General features: G+C 42.7%; 3 protein-coding genes across 3 annotated transcripts in view; 2 read left to right on the top strand and 1 right to left on the bottom strand.

Moving 5' to 3' along the window:
• CSUI_007622 (uncharacterized protein) overlaps nt 1-8,058 on the top strand; it is an 11,207-nt gene extending 3,149 nt beyond the window's left edge. The window contains exons 2-8 of the mRNA XM_068067767.1: nt 262-477; nt 1,221-2,954; nt 3,807-4,019; nt 4,737-5,437; nt 6,022-6,098; nt 6,823-7,210; nt 7,848-8,058. Coding sequence (XP_067920257.1) covers nt 262-477; nt 1,221-2,954; nt 3,807-4,019; nt 4,737-5,437; nt 6,022-6,098; nt 6,823-6,885 — 3,004 coding nt within the window. The 3' untranslated portion in view covers nt 6,886-7,210; nt 7,848-8,058. The remainder of the gene's footprint in view (nt 1-261; nt 478-1,220; nt 2,955-3,806; nt 4,020-4,736; nt 5,438-6,021; nt 6,099-6,822; nt 7,211-7,847) is intronic.
• CSUI_007621 (protein phosphatase methylesterase) lies at nt 6,757-19,584 on the bottom strand. The gene is made up of 10 exons (XM_068067766.1): nt 17,613-19,584; nt 17,276-17,299; nt 16,591-16,672; nt 15,770-15,862; nt 14,623-14,984; nt 13,743-13,828; nt 12,287-12,515; nt 11,893-11,988; nt 11,060-11,306; nt 6,757-10,879 (listed from the first exon to the last, which is right to left on the bottom strand). Exons 1-10 carry the CDS (start codon nt 17,987-17,989, stop codon nt 10,787-10,789), a joined length of 1,689 nt encoding a protein of 562 aa, XP_067920256.1. The 5' UTR covers nt 17,990-19,584; the 3' UTR covers nt 6,757-10,786.
• Nucleotides 19,585-21,553: 1,969 nt separating this feature from the next.
• Nucleotides 21,554-26,140, top strand: part of CSUI_007620 (kelch repeat and k+ channel tetramerization domain containing protein) — a gene marked incomplete at its 3' end in the record, with an annotated part of 4,981 nt that continues 394 nt past the window's right edge. The window contains exons 1-2 of the mRNA XM_068067765.1: nt 21,554-24,603; nt 25,459-25,602. Of these exons, the coding sequence (XP_067920255.1) occupies nt 23,158-24,603; nt 25,459-25,602 (1,590 nt within the window). The remainder of the gene's footprint in view (nt 24,604-25,458; nt 25,603-26,140) is intronic.

Here is a 26,140-nt window from a genome sequence, read left to right as displayed (position 1 = left end):
TATCTATCTATCTATCTATCTACCTATCTATCTTTAATCTATCTATCTATCTACCTATCTATCTTTAATCTATCTATCTATCTATCTCTGACCATGCTAGCCGTCAGTTGAGAATGCAGTGTGTGCTGTCCAACTGTATATCTGAACGCTCGAAGTCTTTCGTGTGGAGTGGCTTCTCTCTCTTCTAGTTTGTACAAGTTGGGAGGCCGCCGACCGATAGTTCACTCATTCTTTCTCCTGTTCTTCTTTTCTCTCGAGCAGGTCCTTCTCTGGAGGCGGAGATTTACCAAGTAATATAGATGAAGCAGGGCCTCAGCTAGTAGACCGGCATTCTTTATCTACGGGAATGACCCCACCTGGGGGGGTGTATGGGCACTCGGCTACTGCTCAAGGCGGCCACCATAGTAGCAGCCATGCGTGTCCTCGAGTTCTTCCCTTTGCTGAAATCTTTAGGATGTTCAACCCTCATATCCCTCAGTAAGTGTGGAGATTTCACGCCGTGCTGTTCCTCTCTCGAGTATCCTTCTATCGGAGCCACTCCCTCTTTCTTGAAATCGATGATATGTGTTTGGTCTAGAGAAGGCTTGTACAAAAAAGTCCTTCTAAGAGTCCTGCATCCACAGGTTGTATTTTCATCAGGATTCATTCTTCACATCCACTGCATATATATATATATATATGTACATACACTACGTATATATGTATATACATACTCTACATTCATATGTATATACATACACTACATTCATATGTATATACATACACTACATTCATATGTATATACATACACTACATATATATATACATATATATGTATATATATATATATATGTAGTGACAGCAATCACCTCTGTAGTGTGTATGCATCTCTGCGTATATGAAAGGTAGAAACCCACAGGAGGAAGGAGACAAGGCAAACGCTCTTTAGTAGTAGTAGTAGTAAGAAGAGGAAGAGTAGGGGATGGGCTAGAAGGAGATGGAAGAAGAGTGAGAGAAGAAGAGAGTGTCTCGTCTAGAATACGTTTATGATGTTCTTCTTTCATTCGTCGACCTGCTTGGCCTTTTGCGACTCAACACCAATGAGGACATGTCGTACATAGCGTTCGTGTGTATGTTCCTTTTCTTTCTCTCTCAATCCACAACCGACTCTCTCTCCTCCTTTCGTTGATCCTCGTCATTTTCTCAAGCGAATGATCTCTTTTTCTTGTTGTCCGCGTTAGGCCTCTGGGAATTGGTACCCCAAGAAAGGGAGATGTGAGTGAAGACACGACGACTCCAGCGACAGGTATCGACTTTGGACATGAAGGAGAAGAAGGAGAAGATGAGGAAGAAGTTCAGGGGAAGGAGGAACAGCGAGAGGAAGAACGTGCTTGTTATGAGGCAGTTGAAGAGATAGTAGATGAGGCATTAAGTCATCTGGAGAGTCTTCACAAAGAGAAGGAAGGCAAGTTCCTCGAAGATCTTGAAAACCAAGAGGAACAGAGAGTCAAGTCCATCGAAGAAGAAGAACAAAGGAGCACCCCGGAGAAAGAGGTTGTAGGGGAGAAAGAAGAGGAGGGAGAGGACAATAGTGATGGAAAAGAATGTGAGCTTTTCTTGAGGGAAGGATCCGCAGGTCTTGTCTCGTCAGCAGAGAGGTGTATGAATGACGAGTTGAATTCCCACGCAGTAGCGGAGGAAGGGAGTGAAAATGAGAAAAGTGCAGATGAAGTACGTGTAGGTACACCCGGGGAAGGCTTAGAGATCTCTGGTATTTCTCATGAAGATCAAAGAGAAAGAACGTCAGAAACTGATCCAAGTGGTGTAGGAGAGGAGACTGAGGAAGGTGATGGTGTGAAGGGATTGAGAGGAGGAGAAGAAGAGGGTGATAGCCCTATTCCTCATTCAGGTGTATGTACAACCGATAGCGCGAAGAATGTGGACACAGATGGTGCTCTACAAGGAGACTGTGACCAAGAGGAGCATACGTTGAATGTGAGAGAATCTCAAATAGGAGTTGAAGAGAGCGAGGAGGAGAGAGAAATGAATAAGGAAAGAGAAATGGATCTTCCCTGTTCTCGCTCATCTCCCTCTACCTCAGCCGAACAGGGACCCCAGCAAGAAGGAGAACGAGGCAGCGGTGTACATACACCTCAGGCACTCGGAGAACAATCCTCAGGAGATAAGGAAACAAGTCACTCGTCCTCATCAGTATCAGCTTCTCCCGCACCTTCACCGAGCCATTTCTTATCGAATGAAGAGGACGTCAAATCCATCGACAGAAAAATAGCTAGGGAGGATCACGACTTTGAGGAGCTAGAAGTAGAGAAGGAAGCTAAGAGTGAAGATTTTGACGGATGCTTGAAAGCGCCAGGTTCTTCGTCCTTTGCCTCGAAGTTGATCTCCCCCCATGCGGAGGAGAGTGGGCCAGCAGATACACAGGCAATGCAAGAAAGCGGTACTGAAGGAAAAGAAGCCGAAGAAGAAGAAAGAAGAAAAGAGAGACAAGATGTCCGCAGGGATGATGGACAGGTAAACGGAGACGAGGAAAAGACGTCTTTTTCTGTCTCTTTACCAAAGGAAGGAGAGGAAGAGCCTCTCGATGGAGATGACAGAAAGAAAAGGGACAGTCGACAAAAAGAAGAAGATCGGGTGAGCGTTGGTGTCTCCTTGAATGAAATTCCAGCGTCTGATGTGACAACTAAGAAAGAAGATGAGCAAGAAGACGAAGAAGAAGAAGGAAGAGAAGACAAGCAGAAGAAGGAGAAGAAGATGAGAGGCGAAAGGAGAAAAGACAAGCTGCTACCGAATGATGGCGATGATTCCCCCGGAATGAAGAGATCTCCGTTGTTACCCTGTCCGAGCCGAGAGGGATTAGGGCCGGCATCAGAGGAGAACGGAGACGGAGATCATCTCTCATCATCGAGAAGATCTTCTCTAAGTGAAAGAAGAGCCAGCTATTGGAATAGTAAAAGGTACGTACGGGCGGAAAGAGGAAGGAAGGGGGGGGGGAGAGGAGGGAGAAGAAGAAAGGACAGAAAAAGAGAAAGAGAGATATACACAAAAAGGAGAGACTTAGATCAACGACCCCGTGCTTGAAGATATAATAGTTTGTGTGTCTTCTCCTAGTGACTGAGAGGTTGTTCTGTCATCGATATCGATCGATTCTGTTGAACGCCGATGACTACATAAAATGCAAAGGAAGCATTCGTTCTTTCTCTCTCTCTCTCTCTCTCGTGGAGACATGTACACTCGACGCCATTCGTTCCAGAGGTGTGAGAGTGATCTATTTCTATGCCTGTCTACGTGTCACCTCAGGATGCGTCCATGAATCCCTATATATCTATCTGAATATATTTATGTATGTTTATATATATATCCGTGCATAGATATCTACATACATCCATCTATACATATGTATCTATACATCTACATGTGTGTAGTAGTGCATGAATGGGCACTCAGGTATGTAGACTATCTAGATACTTGTGACCCCCTTCCAAAAATATATAAATATATATATTTACATGCACCAAGTATATGTACACATGGATATACAGATAGATCTGTTATTTATATGGAGTTGCAGGTGCATATGTCTCAGATGGATCTCTTTCGTTTCTTGTTCTTCTTCTTTCTCTTCCCTTCTTCTTCTTCCTTCTCCTCCTCTTCTCACACTCAACACATATTGTGTAGATCTCAGTACGTCTTCACCATCCTCTTCATCCTGTCTCCTCTCCTTTTTTTTTCTAAACTACTTACTTCATCTTCACCATGATCATTTCTTTCTTTCTTTCTCTCACTCTTTCTTTCTTTCTTTCTTTCAGTTCACTTGAAGGTTATCGACATCTCGGGGGAAGTCATGGCGAAGAAGATTCAGACAACGAGGGTTCATCTTCTTCATCCCATAAGCACCGCCGTGGAGTTGTGCTAGGCCAAGCCGATTTCCCGGAGTGGCTCATGCAGATAGACGGCGGAGCAGATGATTCAGATGAGGACGGGAGGAATAATAATCCATATAAACATGTCCGACTACGCAAGTAAGAAAAGTCGCTCTTCATTCTGTCTCTCTTCTTCATTCTTCTTCTTCTTCACCTCTCGGCCCCTGTCGCCTATTCATCTATACTCCTCTATACGTACATCTAGATATAGTCACGTATAGAACGGAGAGATACAGGTATCAACGTCTTCATGATGAGAAACGTCCTTCAACACACGTGTCCCTCTGTTCTCGATCAAGATCTCTGTATAGATCTACTTCACGTATATCGTGTGTGCCTACTGAGTCACCGGCCGTTGGTTTACTATATGGCTCTGCTCTCTCTATATAGATCGATGTACTGCCCATACACACATCGATGTATGGAGGGAAGGACACGGCTATAAAGTCTAGAGTGTTCTTTTCAAATCTTCATACAGCCAGCATATACATTGTATGAATTCAAGACGAGAAGGTTCTCTTTCTCTCTCTATCCCTCTGTAGTTACCGACACCTGTCTTCTACAGTGACCCATGCATGCAGCAAAGTATATGCACCTAGGTATATACATATCTATGTATAGAAGACTCTTAGACAGCCGTGTTGTGAACTCGCTAGAAGTGCATGTCTTTGCTGTCTTTCTCTGTGTTTTATACGAAGTAAAAGCCACTTCGATCCAAATGTTTCCCCTCCTAGAAAATGCATGCTTATCGCAAGGCGTCTATTCTCTTTTTTCTCGGTGTGTGTTGTTCTTTCTTTCTCTTTTTCTCTCTGATAGGGTGGGACTTCAACATCTTCAGAAACGTCGAGTCAGCGGAGGGAGTGGTGGCTTCGATTGGAGCTGTCCTCCGTCGTATCGATCTTCTCAGCATGCCCGGGGCGACAGTATCGATTGTCCCTCGGTAAGCTACGAAAGTCTGAACAGTCAACAGCTGAATGCCGTCCATATTTCTCCTTCTTCTATCTCTGAGAAAGATGAAGACAAACGGAGATCTTGCCTCACCGTCACATCTTCATCTAAACCAAATCAAGCGCCGCGTGAAAGATCTTCTTTATTGGTTGGGAGAGACGTAGACAACTCTTCTTCTTCTTCTTCGTTTCGTACACCCCGGGCTGATAGATCAACAGCGAAAGGCGCGGGGATGGAAGATGAGGCTGTCTCCGGCGAGGGGGGAGGGGGGGAGGAGGAGAAGAACAAGAGCAAGAGAAAACAAGGATTAACAGCGGCCGAGAGATTTCGCCTTGAACAGGAGAGAAGAGAAATCGAAAGACAGAGACGTATTGAGCTAGAGAAGGTCTTGGAAATTTTCGAGGAAAGAAAGAAGAACAAAGAAGGAAGTAAAAGGAGAGGAGGAGGAGGACAAGGTGACGGAGAAGCAGTGGAGAAGAGCCGTCAAGAAGGAGATGAGAATAATAATGAGAAGAACGAGGGAGAAAGATTACGCAACAGCGATCTTCAACCTCCTAGCCTAGATACAGGTGGGGTTCTAGAAAGATGAGGAAGAAGGAGCAGAGACAGAACAACAATGGGAAACCTGTCCTTTCTTAATGCTTTAAGTCTTTCACATCTGCATCTGTAAACACACATCTACACATACACGAGATAGAGCGAGGCACACAATAGACGCGTCTGACTGCATTTTTTACCTAGATTCGCACATCATCTATGTAGGGTCGTAAACGGAATATGTGAAGCCAGGGTGTGTGGTCATGTATACATACATATATGTGCATGTATGTATATACACATGTATATTCTGTCCTCCGTGTATGTATGTAGGTGTTTCTGTCTGTATGTGTGTATGTTTATGTTTCTTTTGCCACTAGACGCGTCTAGTGCGTGTAGGGTATGGGCCTCGTTGTACCTCGGCGTATGTGTGGATGTGCTTGTATAGATGCAGGTATGAAAGACGTACAGCAGATAGAAGCGACAGGTTTATCGAAGGGTCATGGGTGATATGACGTACCTTTCTGTATGTCTCCGACTGTCTTGTTTGTATGTACGTCTATGGATGTGTGTCGGTGTGGGGTGTTGTTCTTTTCCTCCCTCAAATTGAACTCAGATGGATCACGTCAGCTCTCTGTCTCTGCTCTTCGCGCCCGTTTTGAAAAGAATCAGAAGAAATGGTTTAAAGAACAGGTAAGAAGAAGAAGATTCGAAGTAGAAAAAAGACTATCTCTCTTCTCCTTGTATTGATGAAGGATCTTCCTACTTCTTTTCCTTTCTTTCTTTCTTTCTTTCTCACTCTTTCTTTCTTTCTTTCTCACTCTTTCTTCGGTGGATGGGCTCTCTTTTTCTCTCGCGTTCGATACAAATAACAGCCTCACCCCGCAACTCTCTTCTTCAGATTCTACATATAGACGTACATATGCTGTACATGACTTTTCTTTTCTATGTACGTATATCAACACACATATACATATATAACTGTATACGGTAGCCATGCATGTACGTATACATACATACGTACATGTGGACATGTAGATTTCAGGTGTAGGCATGGGAGAAGTGCACATCGGAGAGAGTGGTAAGAGATGAAGCGAGTTTGCCTGGTGTGGTCGTTTCTTTTCATTCATGAATCTTTCTGAAGACAGCGGTAGATGTACGATGGTAGCAGAGAATACAACTCTTTGACCTTCTCTCTTCTATGATTACCATATATATATATGGTAATATATATATATATATCTCAGTGCACATCTATCTATCTATCTATTTATCTATCTATCTATCTATCTATCTATTTATCTATCTATCTATCTATCTATCATACTTGTGTTGTTTCTGCTTCTGTATCCCTAGCACCATCGATGTCATTTTGTGGTGTATGTACACCTGGTGTGTTTGTGTGGTGTCTTCGCAGCTTCATCGGTACAACGGAAAGAATGATGCTCCCTCATCATCTTCCTCTTCCCCTGCGTCTTAATCTTGTTAAAAGCGTGTCTACGATATCTTTTCTTCGAAACTGTCTCTTTCTCTCGCTCCTCTTTTTCTATCTTCAGAAATATCCCTGTTTTCGTATCTATCTACGTCTTCTTTTCTCCTTTCTTTTCGTCGATAGAGATATATTTTTGTTTTTTCATACACACGGCCAGAGACAAAACCATCAAGTGAATAAGTGATTCAGTGACACCGCCGCCTCTTTCGTTGCTCCTTCCCCTTCTTTCTCTCTCAATCTCTATCCTTTCTTCTTTCTCTCTCAATCTCTATCCTTTCTTCGTCTTTCTCTCTCAATCTCTTTTCCGTGAAAGGTGAGACTATACAGCAGAGACTTTTCTTCGACAATTGTTTTATTAGCCAAGACCAACCAGATATGCCGAGAAAAGAAAGAAAGGACACTTTCATCTCCATCCATCATCGTCCCTTCTTTGCCTCTACCTGCCTCTATCGCTGACGAGAAACTAACACTCGAGACGAAGGCAATCCTGAGAGAGAGAGAAAGATAGAGATAGAACGGAAGGAGGAAGACTTCTTCACTTCCTCTTCAAGTTTGAATTCTCTCTCTCTCTCGCTCGCTTGTAGATTTCTTTTCTTCTCATATTTCCTGGACTTTCTCTACTCAAAAAGTAGACTGTCTCTACACCCCACAGGCTCGAAAACACGGGAGAAGATAGATAGATAGGTATGATAGATAAACAGAAGATGGATAAATCAAGATAGATAGATATGTACAGATAGGTATAGATGAATGGATAGAGGATCAAGCATAGATAGATCCTTGAAGTGCAGTCGTCATGGTGGGTTGATTAAGAAAGCATCTCTTACCACGACCACCACCTCCATTCACATCATTCTCAAGGCTAAGAGGGTCTAGAGTAGTAGCGCTGGCAAATGTTTCACAAAAGTGTGTTTCTTCCAACTTTCTTTCTTGCATTTCTTTGCCGTCAGACGAAAGGCGAGAAATCCTCTCCAGAGTCTCTCCCGAATGAATTTACAAAGTCTTTTCGCTGAAGAACGCTAGTGACGCTCTCTTCATCTACCTCTATCAGGTATACATAACTATGTAGAGATGGATAGATCGCCCTCTCTATCCACCTATCTATCTGTAATCTGTTCATGTCTCTGCTCCTTTCTTCTTTATCTGTGGAGACACACCCCGTCGTCAACATCATTATTCAAGACTCAATCCATTCTTTTTCTACGTCTCTTGTTAGACATCTCATCCAGTCGTGGTGTCAAGACGAAGGTGAGCTTTCTAAAAGAGACAGAAGAGTAAGCAAAATACCACGATCAGCTGTCTCTGTATCCTCCTCGCTCGAGAGGAACAGAATTTAAAAGAATGGAGAGAAGTATCTTTCATCAGCATAGACACAGCCAGTCTCCATCCCCAAAAGGTGAGTGAGTCATTAGCTAAGATGATCTTCTTCTTCATAACTGTCCTGTCTTTTCCTTCTATCCTATGAAGAGAACTTAAGCCCCCCTACTATTATATCTCTTCTCTATGCTTCAAACATATCTCCTTCCCCCGGTCTCTGAAGATACATACGCTCTCGGAAGCATACATACATACAGACACAGAGAGCTTCGAACTGCCTCTCTTTCCAACTCATACATAGAGAGATTCATACATACATACATGCATGCACATCCCCACCCTATCATCTCTCTCTCTGAGTCTACACACGGTAGTTATCTGGATGAAGATCCATACATGCACATACCTATCTACTGATCTACCTATCGATCTACCTGTCTATCTATCTATATATATACACATGGCAACTGCCATACCTCTTACGATGACGCGACGCTCTCTAGGGGAGAAAGGCCCACATCATAAAGAAACATGTGGGAGATGATCTTGCTACCAACATATACCCAGATCATCTGCTACGTTTCTTCAGGCGAAGCACCAACATACATATCGAGAGAAAGAAAAGGACTTGAAACAGCAAGCTCAATGAAGAAAAGATGGATACTTCCTTTCTTTTTCTCTCTCTTTCCCTCTGAATCAATATCGATCACTCAGCCCATTACCATCATGATAGATCTTTCCTAGACCATCCCGCCTGCCTCCCGAAGAAGCAGACGACTGCGGGCTATAACGCTAAAAAGAAAGAAAGAAGGGTATGTAAGAGAAAAGACGATAGAAAAGAGACGTTCAGAAAGAGCCTCAAGAAAGCGAATGGCTGTTCCATACTCGACACGATGAAGAAGAAAAGAAGAAAGAGGACAGCCTAGAAGAGATTCTTCTGAAGAGACCTTCGTTTTTTCTTTTTCGTCATTACTTCTCAACATAGCCCCCAAAGATGATACAGGGAGGTCATCTATGGAGCTTGTTTTTCTTATCCTTGGAATGAGTCGTATCTAACTCAAGACATTCTCAATCCGAAAAGAGATCGATAGTTGTGTAAACAAGCGCATGAACAAGAGAAAAAAGTATATATACGCCTTTTTCTTGAAGACAGAAGGAATCTTTCACTCGCTGAAGGGAAGACCCGGGGGCGAACGATCGAGAAAGAGATAGAAAGAAATCTTGAGTAACACAAAAAAAGAAGCGACCCAAGAATGGCGAGGAAAATAACTCGTGTGTCTCTTTTTGAAAAAGATCTCTGATCATCATGAGAAAAGATAGCGACCCAAATTGATCTTCCCTGTTCTACTTAAAGACTGGATAGCTGCATGAACAACGGCGGTCATGAGGTCTGGTGTACATACACCTGAAAAAATGCGAATGGCAGGGGAGAGACTGAATGAGTGACAGCCTGATAAAAAAACCGAGATGGAGAGAAGAAACTTTCTCTCTCTTTTCAAGGATTTTCTTCCTTCTTCAAACGGAAGAAATCGTGACGGAATCTCTCCCCTTACCGACGAACAGTCCAAATTACACTACCACTACCATATGTGCAAGCACGTGCATGGGTCTACATATATGAATACACAGTGGTACATGGTACAGATATATATAGATATAGATAGATAGATATACGTATATACACATATGTACGGAGAGAGATACGTATATAGGTATATATATATATGTGCACGGCGAGCGTATGTACGTGTGCGTCTGATGCGTGTTGTGTATGTCTCCTTAGGTGTACGTACACCCCAAAAAACTCAGTCCCCTCGCGGTGTATATACACCCAGTGATTACATGGAATATGAAGAAGACGAGGAAGAAAGAAAGAGGGACGACAAAAAAAAAAGCTGTGAAAGGTTCCGACGTTCGCCCCTGAAGAGAAAACAATGGCTAATGAGCCGTAGAAAAGGAGAAAAGACAGAGACATGGAGACGGGGAGTGCATGCATCCATTCCGATATTTTATGTAGGAAAGGGTAGAAAAATACAAGAGGAGAGAACCAATACATAAATAAATCATACATCTCTCTCTTAAGGAAGAAACAGATGACGACAGCTTCATATAGAAGCAAGATATAGATAGATATGTACACGTGTAGATAAATGGACAGGCAGATTCAAGATACATATAGATCGATGGATCCGACCAATAGATAGATAGACAGATATAGAACAAGATGCAGTCGCTTTAGAATGGGTGGGGGAGTTGCATGCAACGTTCTTCGCCTGTTTATTTCAAGAAAGAAGATACAAAACACCCGATTCACAGAAGAAAGAAAGAAGAAAACTTGGAAAGAAAGAAGAGAAGAATACAAAAGAAATTCAACGACTGCGAAGCAGAAGAAGAAGAAAGAGTGATAGAAGCCTCACTATCTCTTCTTCCTTTACACCCCCCCTCCTCAAGCAGTTCCTTCTCTTCAGACATCTTGGGATCGAGAAGAAGAGAAACAAAGCAAGCCATCCATTCTTTCTTTCTTATCCCCTTTTTTTCTTTCCTATCACTTGCCGTTCTTTTCTTTCTTTCTTTATGTGCGCCACGGAAAGACAGAAGGTTGATCTAGATGGTATCTCATAACAAAATTCATCAAAACCGTCGCTACTTCTTGGGGCTGATCTTCCTGTACATACACCCAAGTAAAAAGAAAAACACACCACGCAAAAAAAAAAAAGAAAACTTTCCTCTCCTTCTTGCCTTTCTATGAGGGCTTCTCTCTTCTTCTTCTCACATCTATCTTTAATCTATCTATCTTTAATCTATCTATCTATATCTATCTATCTATCTGGCTTTGTGTCTATACCTCAACGACATGTCCTGAGGCAGGGACGAGGTGAACTTGGAATTTTCCTTGCATGTGGGCTATCATGAGCTCCCGGTCCAGTCGATCATTCCCCGCGCAAATCAAGACCTTCGCACATCTCGCTTGAAGAAACAAACTCGACATTCCTCGAAACCATCCTTCGGAAAAAACAAAAAGAAAAGAAAACGAAAGAATGAGAGGAGAAAGATTGAAAGATGAAGGAAGGAAAGAGAAAAAATATATTAATCTACAGCGAGAGAGAGAGAGAATACAAACATATGCGTGACTTGAGAAATATAGGTGGATAGGGTGCGATGAAAGGAGAGATAGATAGATAGATAGATGGAGATACTCATACGATGATTTGAAGGTGATAAAGAAGAAGAGGAAAAGATCCATAGAAGTATTGCGCTACTGTTCATAGGTCTATATATACAAGCATATATATATATATATATAGGAAGATCTATATACCACGTGATTCATATCTATAGACGTGAGAGGAGAGAAGATGAGAAGAAGAAGAAGCAATCTTTCTTTCTTTCTATCTACAGCCCAAGTGTCGATAGAAACAGAGAAGCCGTAAGAGGTAGGTCTGCTTAGGATTGAGAGATGAAGATTATAATTGTATCTAGTATACACAAAGAGAGCAACCGACAGTTTCGACACATAAAACTCAGTCTTTCTTCTCTCTCTTTCTTCTTCGCAAAGTGACGATCAAAATCGAGTCATTTCCAAGAGAAGGAGAAAAGGGCAAGAAGAAGACTTCTCTCATCTATCTTTCAGCGCTTCTTCGTCTTCTCCTCCTCTTTTTTCTTTCATTTCTCTTTGACTGAATCGTCTCTCTCTCTCTCCCCTTTTCTTCTTCTTCTTGGGTGTATTTACCGTCCCAGTAAGGCTCAGTTTTCGACAGATCGGTCCTCCATGTCCTGGCGCGGGGAAGCAAAGCATTCACAAAGCAAACAGAAAGAAAGAAAGAAAGATCAAGCAAATGAGGAAGAAACGTAGTTGAAAGAAAGAACTGAGACAAAGAGAGAAAGATACAAAGAAAAGAAAACGAACTAGGAGGAAAAGAAAGAAAGAGAGAGGGGAAGTGAAGGGAAGGTGTCTTAGAGAAGGTGAAAGAGTGAGAGAATGAATGAATGAATGCATACATGCATGCGTGTGTGTCCCTCCACCCACATGAGAAGTGGGTCTCTCTTCCTTTCTCTTTCTTCTTCTTCTTACCATATGACATCCTCTTCATGTCCTGGGGTGATCTCTTTCTTTAGAAGATCTTTTACATCTTTTCTTCTCTTTTGGACGAGCTGAGAAGGCATAGAAATCCTCGCAGATTCTTCATTCTTTAACGTTCCCGACCGTATAGCCCACTGAACACCTTCACGGGGAGACGTAAAGACCACAGGGAGCTTCTTAATGAAATTCTGCATGTGAGGCAACGCCGCCAATGCTGTACCTACACCACACAAACATAGGCAAGCAGAAGAGAGAAAGAAATACAACAAGATAAAGAGATCAAGGAAAGAGAAGAAGAAGAAGAGAGAAAAAGAAAAGACGAAGAAGAGGAAGGAGATAAAAAAGAGGAGGAGAAGAAGAGAAAGAGAGAGAAGAAGAGAAACAGAGACAAGGGAGAAAGAAAGATGAGAAAAAGCCAAAGAGAATGGCAATGAAGAAAAGGCTAATAAGAAAACACGGGTATAGATGTATATCTAGCAGCAGAGACACAGGGAAGTAGTACATCTCTTTCTCCACGAGGCATCCAGGTGTATATACACGTCGTATACACATACATATACACCCCGAGCACGAGAGAGAGAGAGAGAGTGGCGTCATGAAAAGGATCAGAGAGAATTCTATCTTCGAGTTCCTACGAAATCGTCGCGTACTTCTACAGATATCTATATCTATCTAAATCTCTCTCTATATATAGGCTCTACACTACACTCATCTACAGACACGGAGGCACGTGTAAAATGAAGTAAATACAGTGTACCTATGGATGTCCTAATACACCCATAGAACCACATACCTATCAAACAAACCTCCTTTCTTTCTTTCTTTCTTTCTCTCTCTCTTTCTTACCTCTTTCTTTCTTATCTCTTTCTTTCTTTCTGCCTGTCTTATCTCTTTCTTTTTATCGTATCGCTTTCGTATCTTGGTCTTGTTTCGTTTCGTTTTAATCTTCGCGATCTTTTCTATGGGAAGCACAGGGCACCTAGAGAAACATGGCTGTTCATCTCTTCCTCTATATAAAACTCCCCCCCTTTCCTTTCTCTTCCTCTCCCGTGTGCAGCGAGCGACGTCTCTATCCCACCATCTGTATCTCGGAGACTCCTCTGTAGATACATTGGCATCTATACGCCCCAATGCACATATACATGTTCGCTGACACTCCTATCTATATACATCCACCTTACATTACACATAGGCACACCAATGATTGATGTCCCTTCCTCTTTCTCCCTCTCTCGCTAGTAGGTCTGCTTCTTTTTTCTTCTCATTCGAAGAGATCTAATGTAACCATACTGATAAGGAGAACGACGGTTTTCGTTGCCGTCTTTCTTTCTTGTCGTTCTTCTCAAAAGGGAAGTGAAGCTCCTCTTGTCCAGAGAAGTTAGCTGATAGTTTGAAATCTTTTGTGCCTCTTCTCTCTTTCTTTCTTCCGCCTTCTTCTTCTTCTTACCTTCAACTACGTCAAGAACGACGAGGCCATGAATGGCGGGAAGCCTCCCTGACGCCGCAATACGCGTGGCGATAGCTCCTCCCATACTTAGAGAGAAAAGAGACGAGCAAATACACAACGAGAAAGAAAAAGAGTAAGATAGAAAAACACAGAGAGAGAAGAGAAGAGGAGGAGAGGGATAAGAAGATAAAAGACGAAAGAGAAGAGAAGAGGGGAGAGAGAGAGAGAAGAGAAGAGAAGAAAGGAGAGAAGTTGCGGATGACTTGATGTTTCTCACCTTGGAGTTTGTATGAAGGAGAAAGAGAGAATGAGATAAGTAGAGAGACAGAGGAAAGATTGAGAAATAGATGGACTGGCTGTGACACAGAAAGATATGCAGATATAGAGAAATATACATTCATATATAGCGAGTAAGAAAGATATATAAAGAAAACATATAGATAGGTTATACATAGAGAGCGCATGCAACGAGACAGGCACATAGAAAGCAAGAGACAGACAGGCAGACAGACAAGGAGACAGATAGATTCAACATAGATATAGGTAGGTAGACTAGGCATAGCTAGACAGATAGGTAGATAAGAGCAGGACACGAAGACACGGACAGAAGAGATGCAAGGGAGGTACTCATCACGATAAAGATGTCTATTTATACATATATATAGCCATATAAAGAGAAAGATAAGATCATAACATGTCTCAAAAGAGATCTAACGTCCATCTAGGTGCTCTACACACCTCTGCCGTTTTTCCTGGAGCTGTGCCTTCCTACCCCTATAAATCTATCTGTCGCTTTCTCTCTCTCTTTCACTCTTTCCTCCTGTCCTTTGTGTCTCTTTCTTCTCTGTTCTTTTTCTTTCTTTCTTATCTCTTTCTTTACCTATGTCCCACGATGATAATGCATGGGTCGAGACTTCTCTTCTGTCCTGGTAGAGCCCCTAACGGTAGAATATAAGGCGAACAGGTGGTAGGGGGGGTGCCCGTGCTTGAAGAAGAAGAAGAAGATCGGTCATCTCCTTTCAGCTCTCCATTCTTTCTTTGTTCTTCTTCTTTTCTTGCCTTTTCTTGATCGAAAGTGACCCCGTGGACCTCTTTATAGATCTGATTGATATAGTAATGAATGACCGCCAATCCATCAGAGACAAGGGTCTCCGCACTGAAGTCTGTCTCGTCTTCACATCGTGTCTCTCCATGACCTCGACAATCGTAGGCTATACACCTCACATTCTTGCCTAGGGCTTTCTGATGCAGGAAAGAGAAAGAAGAAAGACAGCCCAGGAGAAAAGAAAAGAAAAGATAAAGACAACACATCTCTTCGATTCTTGAACACACACAAACACACGTATACACTCTACCTACATATATGGAGATAGATAGATAGATTGAAAAGAGATAGGTAGATTCAAGGTAGATAGATAGATTAGAGATAGATAGATAGATAGATCTTTCATGAAAGTGTGGCTCTACAAGGAGAGATACATTCATAGCTAGTCTACATGCATACTAGAGATGGATGCATGCTGAGTGCCAATGCATGCAATTCATAAGAACATCTATAAAGACTATCAGTAGACAGGACATATGTATGGACATATAGAAATGATGACTGTCTACAGCCCCAGCTAGTCCCTGTCTCCATGTTAAGCGCGAAAAAGACACGAGCAATATCCTAGCACATCTCACCTAGGACCACGAAAACACGCTATGAACAGAAAAGCCTATCTATCTTGAATCTCCCTATCCCTCACGGACACCCGAGATACACCATAGACAAGCGACAAGAATAAGGAGGCACACATCGCCACATGCAGATCACTCTATACTGAGACTTCACTCTGAGCTGAAAGGAAACCCCGAGAAGATTCTTTCTTTCTTTCCTTTCTCTTTCTTATCACTTTCTTTCCTTTCTTTGCTTCACAGTGTCTAAGACAAAGAGGATGATCTTCCCTGTCTCCTTCTCTTCTTTCTCTTTCCTCTTTCTCTTTTTCTTGCTCTGTAGTAGTAGTAGTACTAGTTCTCGTACTTACAACGACAAGGGACCAGCTAAGTGATGTATGAGAACCTCCATGAAGAAAGAAGATCAGTGGGCCTGAATCACCTGAACGATAGACACGAAATGACTAAAATAGAAAAAGGGACGCACAAAAGAAAAGAAAGAAAGACAAGACAAGAGAGGAGATAAGAGATGAAGAGTGTGCAAGCACCAAGAAGAATTCTTCTGAGCGTGGTGTATATACACCGGAATAAGAATGAAGAGGGGAGATACTTGAAGACTGGAGACATACAAAGCATCTATCCATATATAGATAGACACATAACGTCCAGTCTACATGTATATCTCTTCAACATGTCTTTCACCTCCCCGACTATCTACATCCGTACATTCTTATATCTACGTATCTCTCTCTATATACACGGATACAGAAAAAGCACACACATAGACAGAAAGGTAAGAAGAGAGCATCGACGCGCCTGTACAGCAATCGATGCAATAGCCATCTTTCGAAGTCTCTACAACACACAAGCATACGTCATATACACATGCATATATATACACATACACATAGCGCCTCTATTATACAGATACCTGACACCTCTTAGGCTAAGTGTGGAAAAGAGACTGGCACGCCTCTCCGTCTCTCTCTCTTTCTCTCAGTCGCGGTCAGCAAAGAAAGAAGAAGAAACAAAGAAGATGAGTCTATACTCTACAAATATATATATACATATATATCAAGAAGAGAGGAGGGGGGAGAGGAGTAAGCGAGTTGAGAACAGGAAAGGCTCGAGCAGATGGATAGATGGATAGAAATCTTCTTCTTCTTCTTCTCTCCTTCTTTGCTGTACGTACATCTTTGGGGTTTGACGGAAAGGGGTGGATGTCTTCACAGACATCCCAGTAATCACTCCACTTAGGCAAAGGCTCAGCTGAGCTGAAAGATGAAGAAGAAAAGAAAAGAAAGGAGAGAAGAAAGAGAAACTTTTCCGAAGTCTTAAGAAGAGAAAGACGAAGAGTAAGAAGGAGATGATCGCTCAAGGGGGTCGTGCAGACGTGCATCTCCCTCTTCTCTCGGAAAACTTTCATTCCTCCGATCAAATCGATGAGGTATAGTCTCCTAACTATATCAATACACATATAAGCATATATGTATAGAGATGTAGAGAGATACACAGATTAAGGTGTAAAGTCTTATATGGATATATACGATAGACGAAAGAACCGCAGATATCTGTGGAGTCATACATGTTGATGTATATATATCTATATATCTTCATTCTATCTATATACGTTCACTCTATCTACCTATCTATCTCCCTATCTGTAGTAGTCTATCTATCTATCTATCTATTTATCTATCTATCTTTCTGTCGGTATGCGTCCATAGTGCTCTCAGAGCCCCCCAACACTCCTACATACACACACGGGGGGAAAGCAGACGTCCATACACAGGTTGACCTATATATATAAATATACGAATGGATATACATATATATATATATATATCAATCGAGAAAAACATCATAAGTCTCCTTACTAGGGCATCCGCACCCCATGACACCTACAGACACAGATCACCGCATACACGCGTACATCATCCTACACGTCTACATACACACATCCTTATTCACTCATCTATCTGTCTATGTACGTCTATAGGTCTATATCTATCTATATATATATATATGTATGGATATATATGTATGTATGTCTATGTATGTGCGTAGCTATGTATGTATGACTATGCTTGACTATGTATATATGCGTAGCTGCGTATGTAGGTATGTATTTTGATGACTATGCTTGACAATGTATGTATGTGTATGTCTGTATCTCCTCCCGATCGATGTATGCTTGGTGTGAAATTTCTCTACCCTGATCTGCTTCGTCTTCGTGACGAAGGTGAGGGAGAAGTCTTCCGCATTTCCTCCCCCCCCAAGAGACCGGCGCTTGCGCCTCCTCCCCCTCCTGTTGAAGGTGTCGGCGGGAGGAGATCTCTTTGCCGATGTGAAGATCTTCTTCTTCTTCTCTCACTCGCTGCTTTTTCGGCGCCTTCCCTGCGAGAAGGATCTAGACCAGCAGAGGAAGAAGAAGAAGATAAAGACCCTTCGCTCTCTCCGCCTTTCTCTTCCTCTGGAACGGCCTTCATCGTATGAGGAGGCACAGGAGGAAAGGGAGGCGGCGGAGGTGTATGTGCAGGCGGCATGCACGTCGGGTATGTAGGGGGGGGTGTAAAGAAGTCGTTGTCCATGATGAGAGAGAGAAAGAGAGAAAGAAAGAAAGAACAATGAAAAGAGATAAGGAAGAGAAAGATTTGAGAAAGAAAGAACTGAAAGAGAGAGAAAGAAAGGAAGAAAAGAAGGAAGGAAGAGGGGGGAAATGAGAGAACGGGAATCGACGAAAAGAGAAAGAGGAAAAGATTAAAAGAAAGAGACAGAGAGAAGGAACAAGAGAAGACGATGATGCAATGAGAGATTGAAGAGACGATCTTCTTGTTTCTCGGTGGAAAGAGAGCAGCAGAAGAAAGGAAGACAGTCACATGAAGAAAGGGACAGGGAGAAGAACGACTTGGGTTTGAATGGCTAGCAGAAAGGCGAAGAAGGAATACCAATGAAAGAAAAAGAAGAAGATCTATCAAAGAAGAAGGAGAAAAAGAAGAGGAGGAAAACTGAGAACTTTGGAGACCTGTATTGAGAAAGAGGGGGGAAAGTGAGGAACAACTGACCCGAGAGAAAGAGACAGAAATCGAGACATAAAGAGAGAGAGAGAGACGTGGAATCTTGGAGTTGTGGATGGAGACGAATGCGAAGAGAAAGTGAAGATCAAAAAAGAAGAAAGAAGAGAAGGAGAAGAGATGTTTTACTCTTCATATAGCAGGACAGATTACTGCACATGCACTCAAGCCTATCGATCCACATCTGTATTTCTATTCATACAGAGATACGTCTCTCTCTGCATGGATTGACGTATTCGCAATGTAGTCAACAATAGAGAGATGAAAGGCCCGTGAGAAGACCTCGAGACAGACCAGAGAAGAAAGACGGAGAATAGAAAGAAGCGAGAGAGAAGAAATGAAAGATGTAAAGCTGCTTAGAAAAGAAATTGAAGAGAAAGATCGACTCGCGGTTACAAGAGAAGAAAGAGAGAAGGAAAAGCTCGAAATGGAGGGAGGAAAAAATGAAGAGAGAGAACGAAGAAAACAGGAATGAGGAGAAGATGAAGGAAAGAAATCCACCGACTTCGGTAAGAAGAGAAGAATCTCTCTTTCGAGTCTTCTTCTTCTTCGTTTCAGAACGTCCCGATCAAAACAAGAAATCGAGAGAAGAAAGCTTTGGAAAAGAAGAACCCCCCGTACGGACGACAGGAGAGAAGAACTTCTTTGCTATAGGTCTTGTCTCCGTCAAGAAAAGAAGAGTAGGGAGAGTTTGAGAAGGAAGAAGAAAGAAGAAGAGGAGAAATGAATGAATGCCTCTTCACAACTCCTATGAAGACCCTTCAAACTCGCCGCCTTCTCTCCTTTCATTCTTCTTTTCTCTTGTCTTCTTCTCTCTCTTGACAAGAGAAATCTCTTTTTCTTGCTTTCTTTCTTTGTTGGCTCATTCTTTCACGAAAAGAAAGCCGAGCAGGAAATCGACTCCGCTGACCCTTCACTTCCTTCGCTTGGCGTTTCTTCCTGCAGTTGTCTTCTTTAACCCCGAGAAAGGGAGATGCAGCTTCAACACAAGAAAAGGGAAGAAAAGAAACAGACAGGTAACGATATGGATATACACGGAGAAAACCAAAGAGGGAAGAAAGAAAGAGAGAGAGAGAGAGATGTTCCCCGGAGCTTTTCAAAAAAGAGCGCTCTGTCATTGAATGAAGCCCGTGAGTGAAGTCGCAAAGATTAGATGGACGGTCGGTCCTCTGGGGGCTTGCTGCTTTACTTCTGGACTCCCTCATCCATCCATTCAGCTACGCTCGAGGAGAAAGCATTTTCGTCTCTTTCTGAAAGGACCTGAAGAGGCTTCAAGCTATGGAGGAAGAAAAAAGGAAGAACAAGAGAGAAAAGGAGTTTCGGGTTGACAGATTTTCTCTTATGGGAGAGACACGATAAAACAGGCGGAGAGGCAGTCAGCGTATCTCTCTCTGATCGGTCTCTTCTTTCACGTCTGTCGCTCTTTCACGTCTCTCGCTCTTCATTTAATCCCTTTTCTTCTCCTATCCTCTCTTTGTTCGCAGCTGAGTTGAGAGACCTGCATTTTCTTCGTTGTCTTGATGAATGGAATGGAAGAACTTGTCAAGGTCGACACAGAAAGAGAAAAGGCGATTGGTTGGTCGAAACAATTAGAGGAAGAGAGAGAAAGAGAGCAAGAGAGAGCACGAACGAAAGAGAAGGGTTTGAAAGAGAGAAAGAGAAAGAGAAGGAGAGAAAATGAGAGAGGGAGAGTCATCGCATGTAAGGAGTAGGAAAGGAACGAAGGAACCGTCATCTGTGTAGAGATCTTTCCTCATGGAGCAGAAGGGAGAGGAAGGTGAAAGCGATCTTGTTTCATGATTGGCAGGTTCTTCAAAGGCAAGTTGTTTACGTCCCCTTCAAACCAACAGAGGTGTCAGCTGTTTATATGTAGACCTCAGAGGTCATACATAGATTCGGTTGGGGTGTATAGACACCAGGTAGGGGTGATCATCAGGATCACCGGACGGTCACATCTTTCTTCTCAGTTTCTCATCCGATGTAAGCAAGGATGATTGATTTCTTTTCTCCTGTTCTACATTTCCTCTCATTTCTTTACTCGCCCTGCCGTACAAGATCGATGGAAAGCTTCGGTCAGGGCAGTAGAGGTGAAAGGTAGATCTGTCACACGCATTCCCCCTCAGACTTCTCTGGATTTCTTTAGCCAACAAGAGAATTCTTCATCATCACTTCTGCCTCCTCCTCTATTGCTCTTAGTGCGCCGGCCTACCGCATTCTCTTTCTACTTTTTCTCTATTCAGCCTAACCAGGTACACTTCAGCATATCATATCTCTATATACTTACATATGTCTCTCCCCACTATCTGTTCACATACAGAGATACTGATGAGAAGTGCAAAGAAGAAGTGCTTGAGTCCATTCGGTCTTCCTGAATGATTTCTTGTAACGAATGGAAGGCCAGGCGGACTACTCAACGGGAGGCGAGACTAGTCGGAAAGGCCCACAACTAGGGAGAGAGACAGAGAGACATCGAGGGGGAAACCCAACCCACACATCTAGAGGCGCACAGTGTGGTGTATCTACACTATCGACTTCATCGTCACTTACATCACTCCAATCAGAGAAGGGCAGAGGAGGGATGGAGATTAACGTGAAAAAGAGAAAGAAGAAAAGAAAGAAGGAAAAAGGACGGACGACTATAAAGAGAAAAGAAAGCAAGACAACAACAAGAAGAAACCCTTGCTTGTTATGTGCCCATCTCGTGTTGACTTCACACAACTGTTGACAAGACTGGAGGAAATGACAAGTTTCATCCACTTCCACCTCCTCCTCGTAATACTACGACTCCTGATAGGACAACTGTCTCTTACTAACGCCCCTGTACTAGCGAGTACTTGTCAGTTGTTTTGCTTCTTCTGTCGAGTCCTTCTTCATACGAACATGACAGCAAGCAGATACTCTCAGGCGTAGTACTACTACTACGGGTTGGAGTAGCAGTAGTAGTAGTAGTCCGCCTACAACTCCTTGAGGTGCAACTGTGGGAGTAGTCTACTCGTAGCAATAGTACTAGGAGGAGGAAGACTAACAGTACCCTAGGAGCAGAAGTAGGAGAGCGAGTGCTAGGATTGCGACTAGTAGGCAGGATGGGTCGTCATACATAGCCATAGTAGTTGTATTAGACTAGGGCTATCGAGAAAACACGGCAAGCGGTTAGTTGGACGACGGCACCTCGTAGCGCGGCGGTAGTCTAGCTTGTCCTTCTTCTTCTTCCTCTTTTTTCCCTTTTTCTTTATCTCTTTCTCCTAACTTTGAGTTTCTTCATCGTTTGAATCTTCTTCTCTTGTCAACACTTCCTTTCTTCGTAAGAGAGGGAGCTTTTTAAAGTAAAGCTCCCTCTGTTCCTTTCCTAGAGACAAAAGACAAGCGAGAAGATGGCCCGTGATGGTGACGGTGGTGGTTCGAGTCAAGTCGTAGGTAGACGAGTGGAAAACGAACAGCATCTATCTCTCTTCCCCGTCTGTCTCCTCAGCTCGCCTTTTTCTCCTTTTTTCTTACTTTCTTCTTGCGATTTCTTTTCTCTCTCTTTTTCTCATCCTTTTCCTGAGTCTTTGGGCCTCTTCATTCGCGATGCAGTGAAGACTCGTGAGTAGACTGCCTCTCTCTCTCTCTTTCGCTTTTTACGTCCATTCTGTCTTCTGATGTACATGAGAGAGAGCTCACTCTCATCCGAGAAGAGAAGAGATTTAGGACAACTTCTTTTCTACTCGTCAGCGTCGATATTCTTCTTCTTCTTCTTGTCTCAGCAAAAGTAGTAGTAGTAGCAGTTCGAGTCAAAAGTGAATGAGAGGTAAAAAGAAAGAAGAAGAAAAGAGAAGCAGTTTCTCTTCTTCTTCTTACACTTTTCTTTCTCTTCTCTTTGTAAACCGTCGACACCTGTAGAGGACGGCTTTGAAAGATATTCTTTCTTTCTTCACAACTTCGCCAGACTTTCTCCTTCTTTTCCACATGCTAGACAGAGTGAGACACTCGAGAGTAGAGAATAGCTTTCTTCTCATTTGTGTAGACCCCTCGAGTTCGTCTCCCTTTTCTTCGTTTCTTCTGACTTTGAACAGACAACCCTTTTCTCGGTCTGTCTTGGATGAATCGATCCAACTTCTTGAAGTGTTTCTTTCTTTACAGGTTTGTTTTCCTTTCTTTCGTAGGATTTCCTTTTCTTTCCTCTCTTGTCCCATCCTTGACCTGTTTCTCTATTCTTTAGAAAATAAAAGAAGAAGAGAGAGAGGAAAATATGTACAGGGGTCATACTGCTGAGCTGAGGTATACGACGAATCATCTATTCGCATATGTTGTGCTGTCTCGAGTAGTACATACATCTATACTGTATCAATATGTGTATATGTACCTAGAGAGAGATATCTTTTTACTTGATACTTTTGGCTAGACCTCTTCTAGGGTGTGCGTACACTTATATTTTTCGTGTATGATGAGTGTCTTCTTCTTCTTTTCTAACCCCCTCTTCCGTCTTCCGACTCTTCTTGAGACACCTTTTTCTTTTCTTCTTCTTTCTCTTTGCTTTTCTTTGAATAGTTCCACATCTCAGTCGTTGTCACTTTGTATTTAATCTGTCTTTTCGTGTTCTTTCTCTTATGGTCTCCTCCACTTCTTTTGTCGAAAGAAAGGAGAGAAGAAAGACTTGAGTCTACCTGTAGCTTTCTAATAAAGGTCTTTCGATCAATCGATCAATCATGCTTCAAAATTATCTCCCAGCATCTTCTTATACATCGGAGTCACTCCCTGCTGGTCTATCATCTTCTTCTTCTTCTTCAGCTTATCCTGGTGGTCAGGTTCTATCTCAAAAGAATTCTCCTTCCTCTTCTGTTTTCCTTATCCCATCTACCTTTGCATCTCCTCCTCCTCCTCTTCCTGCTTGTTCTCCCCCCCCTGCGTCTTCTTCTCCTCTTCTCGGTGAAAGACATACCACAGGCACTGCGATTCTCACACCTCCTACTCTTCATGCTGCGCATCTTCGTCAATCAAAGACGTTTCTCTTACCTTCTTCTTCTCCTCCTGAGGGCGGCGTGTGCACAGAAAAGACCCGGAGAGAAGGAGAAGGAGGAGAGAAGAGAGAAGAAGAAAGAGAAAAGAAAGAGAATAAGGAGAGAGAGAGGTATGATGAAAATGAACAAGTGACAGGGACGACACGATTTCTAGGTTCGCTGGATTTGGGTGTTGTGCCCGGAAAGGAGTTAGGAGGAGGAGGAAGAAGAAGAGGAGGAGGAGAGAAAGAAAGAGAAGAGGAGAGTGCGAAGGGTATCATTCCGTCTCATTGTAAGCTTCTGTTAGATTCTTCTTTTTCTTGTTTAAAGAACAAACCAGACATTTATCGTCAGTTTCATCTTAATTCATCGTCTTCGTCTTCTTCTCATCCTTTTTCATCTTTCGTCACTCCTTCTCCCCCTTTACCTTTATCGGGTCCAGCTCCAAGGTCTATCCATCTTCCTCGTTCTTCTTCTTTTTCTTATGCTTATCCGAGTGCAGATCCAGTAAATCATTTCTCTTCTCATATCTTCCCTTCTCTAGGATTAGATTCTCAAAAGAGAGAGACGTTTCTCAAAACCTTGGGAGAAGGGAAAGAGAGAGAAGAAAACTTGCTCTCTCGCTCTCTAGAGAATTCCCGGGGACATCTCTCCTTCTCAGACACAGAATTATCTTTCACATCACGAGAAGATTCCAAGAAGAAACCTCTTACTTCCATCATGGATCAGTATCATCTCTCTTATGGAAAGGATGCTATACTAGGCGGAGGAATAGGGGGGGTAGGTGGTGTGGGGGGGTATATGTTACCTCTGCAGTCACAGAAGAAAGGGAGAGAAGAGGGAGAAGATCAAGATGAGCGAGGCGAAGAAGAAGAAGATGCAGAAGAGAGGGAGAGGAGACTGTCGAGGGCAGGGGGTGACTATAGTCATAACTTCTCTTCTTCTGCTTCCACTTCCTTTGGCTCATCAGAAGAGTTTGAGATTATGGTCAGTGATTTAAGGCGAACCTTCATTAGTTGGCTGAAAAAAACTGAATCAGATCTGAAGAAAGAAAAGAGAGATCTACTCCGAGCAAAGAAGGAGTTCGACGATGAAAGAAAGAAAGCTTGGGAAAGACTTCAGGAGGAAAAAGAGAACGAATATGAAAAAATTAAGGTAAGACAGGAAAACCATGAGATCCATCTCTTGCTAGTCGTCGTGCACACGTGAATATGTGATTTAGTGCGCTTTTGTGGGGTATGCATACCTTGTATTGGGTTGTATATACACCTCATGTTGGGGTGTATGTACACCTCATGTTGGGGTGTATGCATAGTCACAAGAAATTCGTTCTTTTCTCCGTTGGGTGTGCTTTCGTCATTGTCTTCGTCTGCATCTCTTGTTCTCCACTTCCGAACGCAGTCAACAGACCAGATTCCGTAAGGCTTGCTGAAGGTCAAGAATATCCCATCTATGCAGCTGTTCTCTCTTCTCTCTTTGTGTGTATATGTTAAGATCCATGCTTTCTTCTGAGGTCGTAACCTAGTTCTCTGTAGACGGAGATGGAGGTTTTCACGTATATTTGGTCAGTTGAAATCTCCGCCCTTACGTTTGCTTTGCTAGACTCCATCATTCTCTCTCCAGCAGAGAGAGTATAAGAAAGATAGGAAAATAGTATTCGTTCCAAGAAACTCCAGACGTAGTGGAAGTCCCTGAAGGTGCTTCTTTCAAACTTCTTATTCGCTCTTACCGTTCCCCGTCGAAGAGAGTACCGGCACGAGACAAAACAGAAAGGAATACATAGTTTCTTCGTCTTTTTTCTTGCTGCATGCATCGACCCAGATATATAGGTGTTCTGTGCATTCTTATATATACTACATATAGATACCCATCTTTCATATGTGTATTGAAGAGAGAGAAAAGGACACCACTTTTCCTCTTTTCTCTCTCAGTACATACATACAGACATACATGTATATGGAGGTGTGTTGTCTGTATGAAGTTCTCTCATGTGGTCTGTATGCTTGATAGGAGGAGAGGAGGAAAGCCCAGGCGGAGATGACGACACAGTTGAAGCAGATTCAAATAGAAAGGGAGGCGTCAAGAAGAAAGTTGAATGCGGAGAGAGGAAGATTTGAAGAAGAAAAAGAAGCTCATAGGAGAAGAATTGTCTTGGTAAGTACATCCTGAAAGTTCTCCTTCTTCCTTCTCTTTGTCTCCGGCTTATATTCGGATCAAACCAGAGACTGAAGAAGTTTGATAAGCACCTCATCAATCAAGCTTACCACACGTAGGACTGTAGGAATGTGTCTACTCCTACAAGGCTTCCTGCGTCCATCCTCTGCTTTCTCTCTCTCTCACTCTCTCTTGTCATCCTCCTCCTCCTCCTCTCACTGTCCTTCGTTTTTGAAGACATCTTAGGAAAGGATAAGCCTTATCACCGCTCTTTCTCTTCTAGGTTGACGCACGTGCATGCATGGTCGTATCCACAGACGCCTGTCTCTCTCTCTCTCTNNTCCTCTTCTTGAAACCGTCCGACGAGGACAGAAGAGAAGTTTCACTCTCTCCCTTGTGTCAAGGCCAAGATAGCATGCAGTTGTAAAGAAAGCTTCTTTTGCTTTTCTTCTTCTCCGTCCAAAACTCACCATCTCCAGAACCGATAAGAAACCCTATCTCCTTATCTTATCATGTCTCAACCATCATCTCTTTCTCT

The sequence above is a fragment of the Cystoisospora suis genome, assembly GCF_002600585.1.
Source record: "Cystoisospora suis strain Wien I chromosome Unknown contig_4080, whole genome shotgun sequence".
Taxonomy (NCBI): Eukaryota; Apicomplexa; class Conoidasida; order Eucoccidiorida; family Sarcocystidae; genus Cystoisospora; species Cystoisospora suis.
The sequence above is the reverse complement of the archived record's forward strand: the minus strand, read 5'-3'. Positions and strand labels throughout refer to the sequence as shown.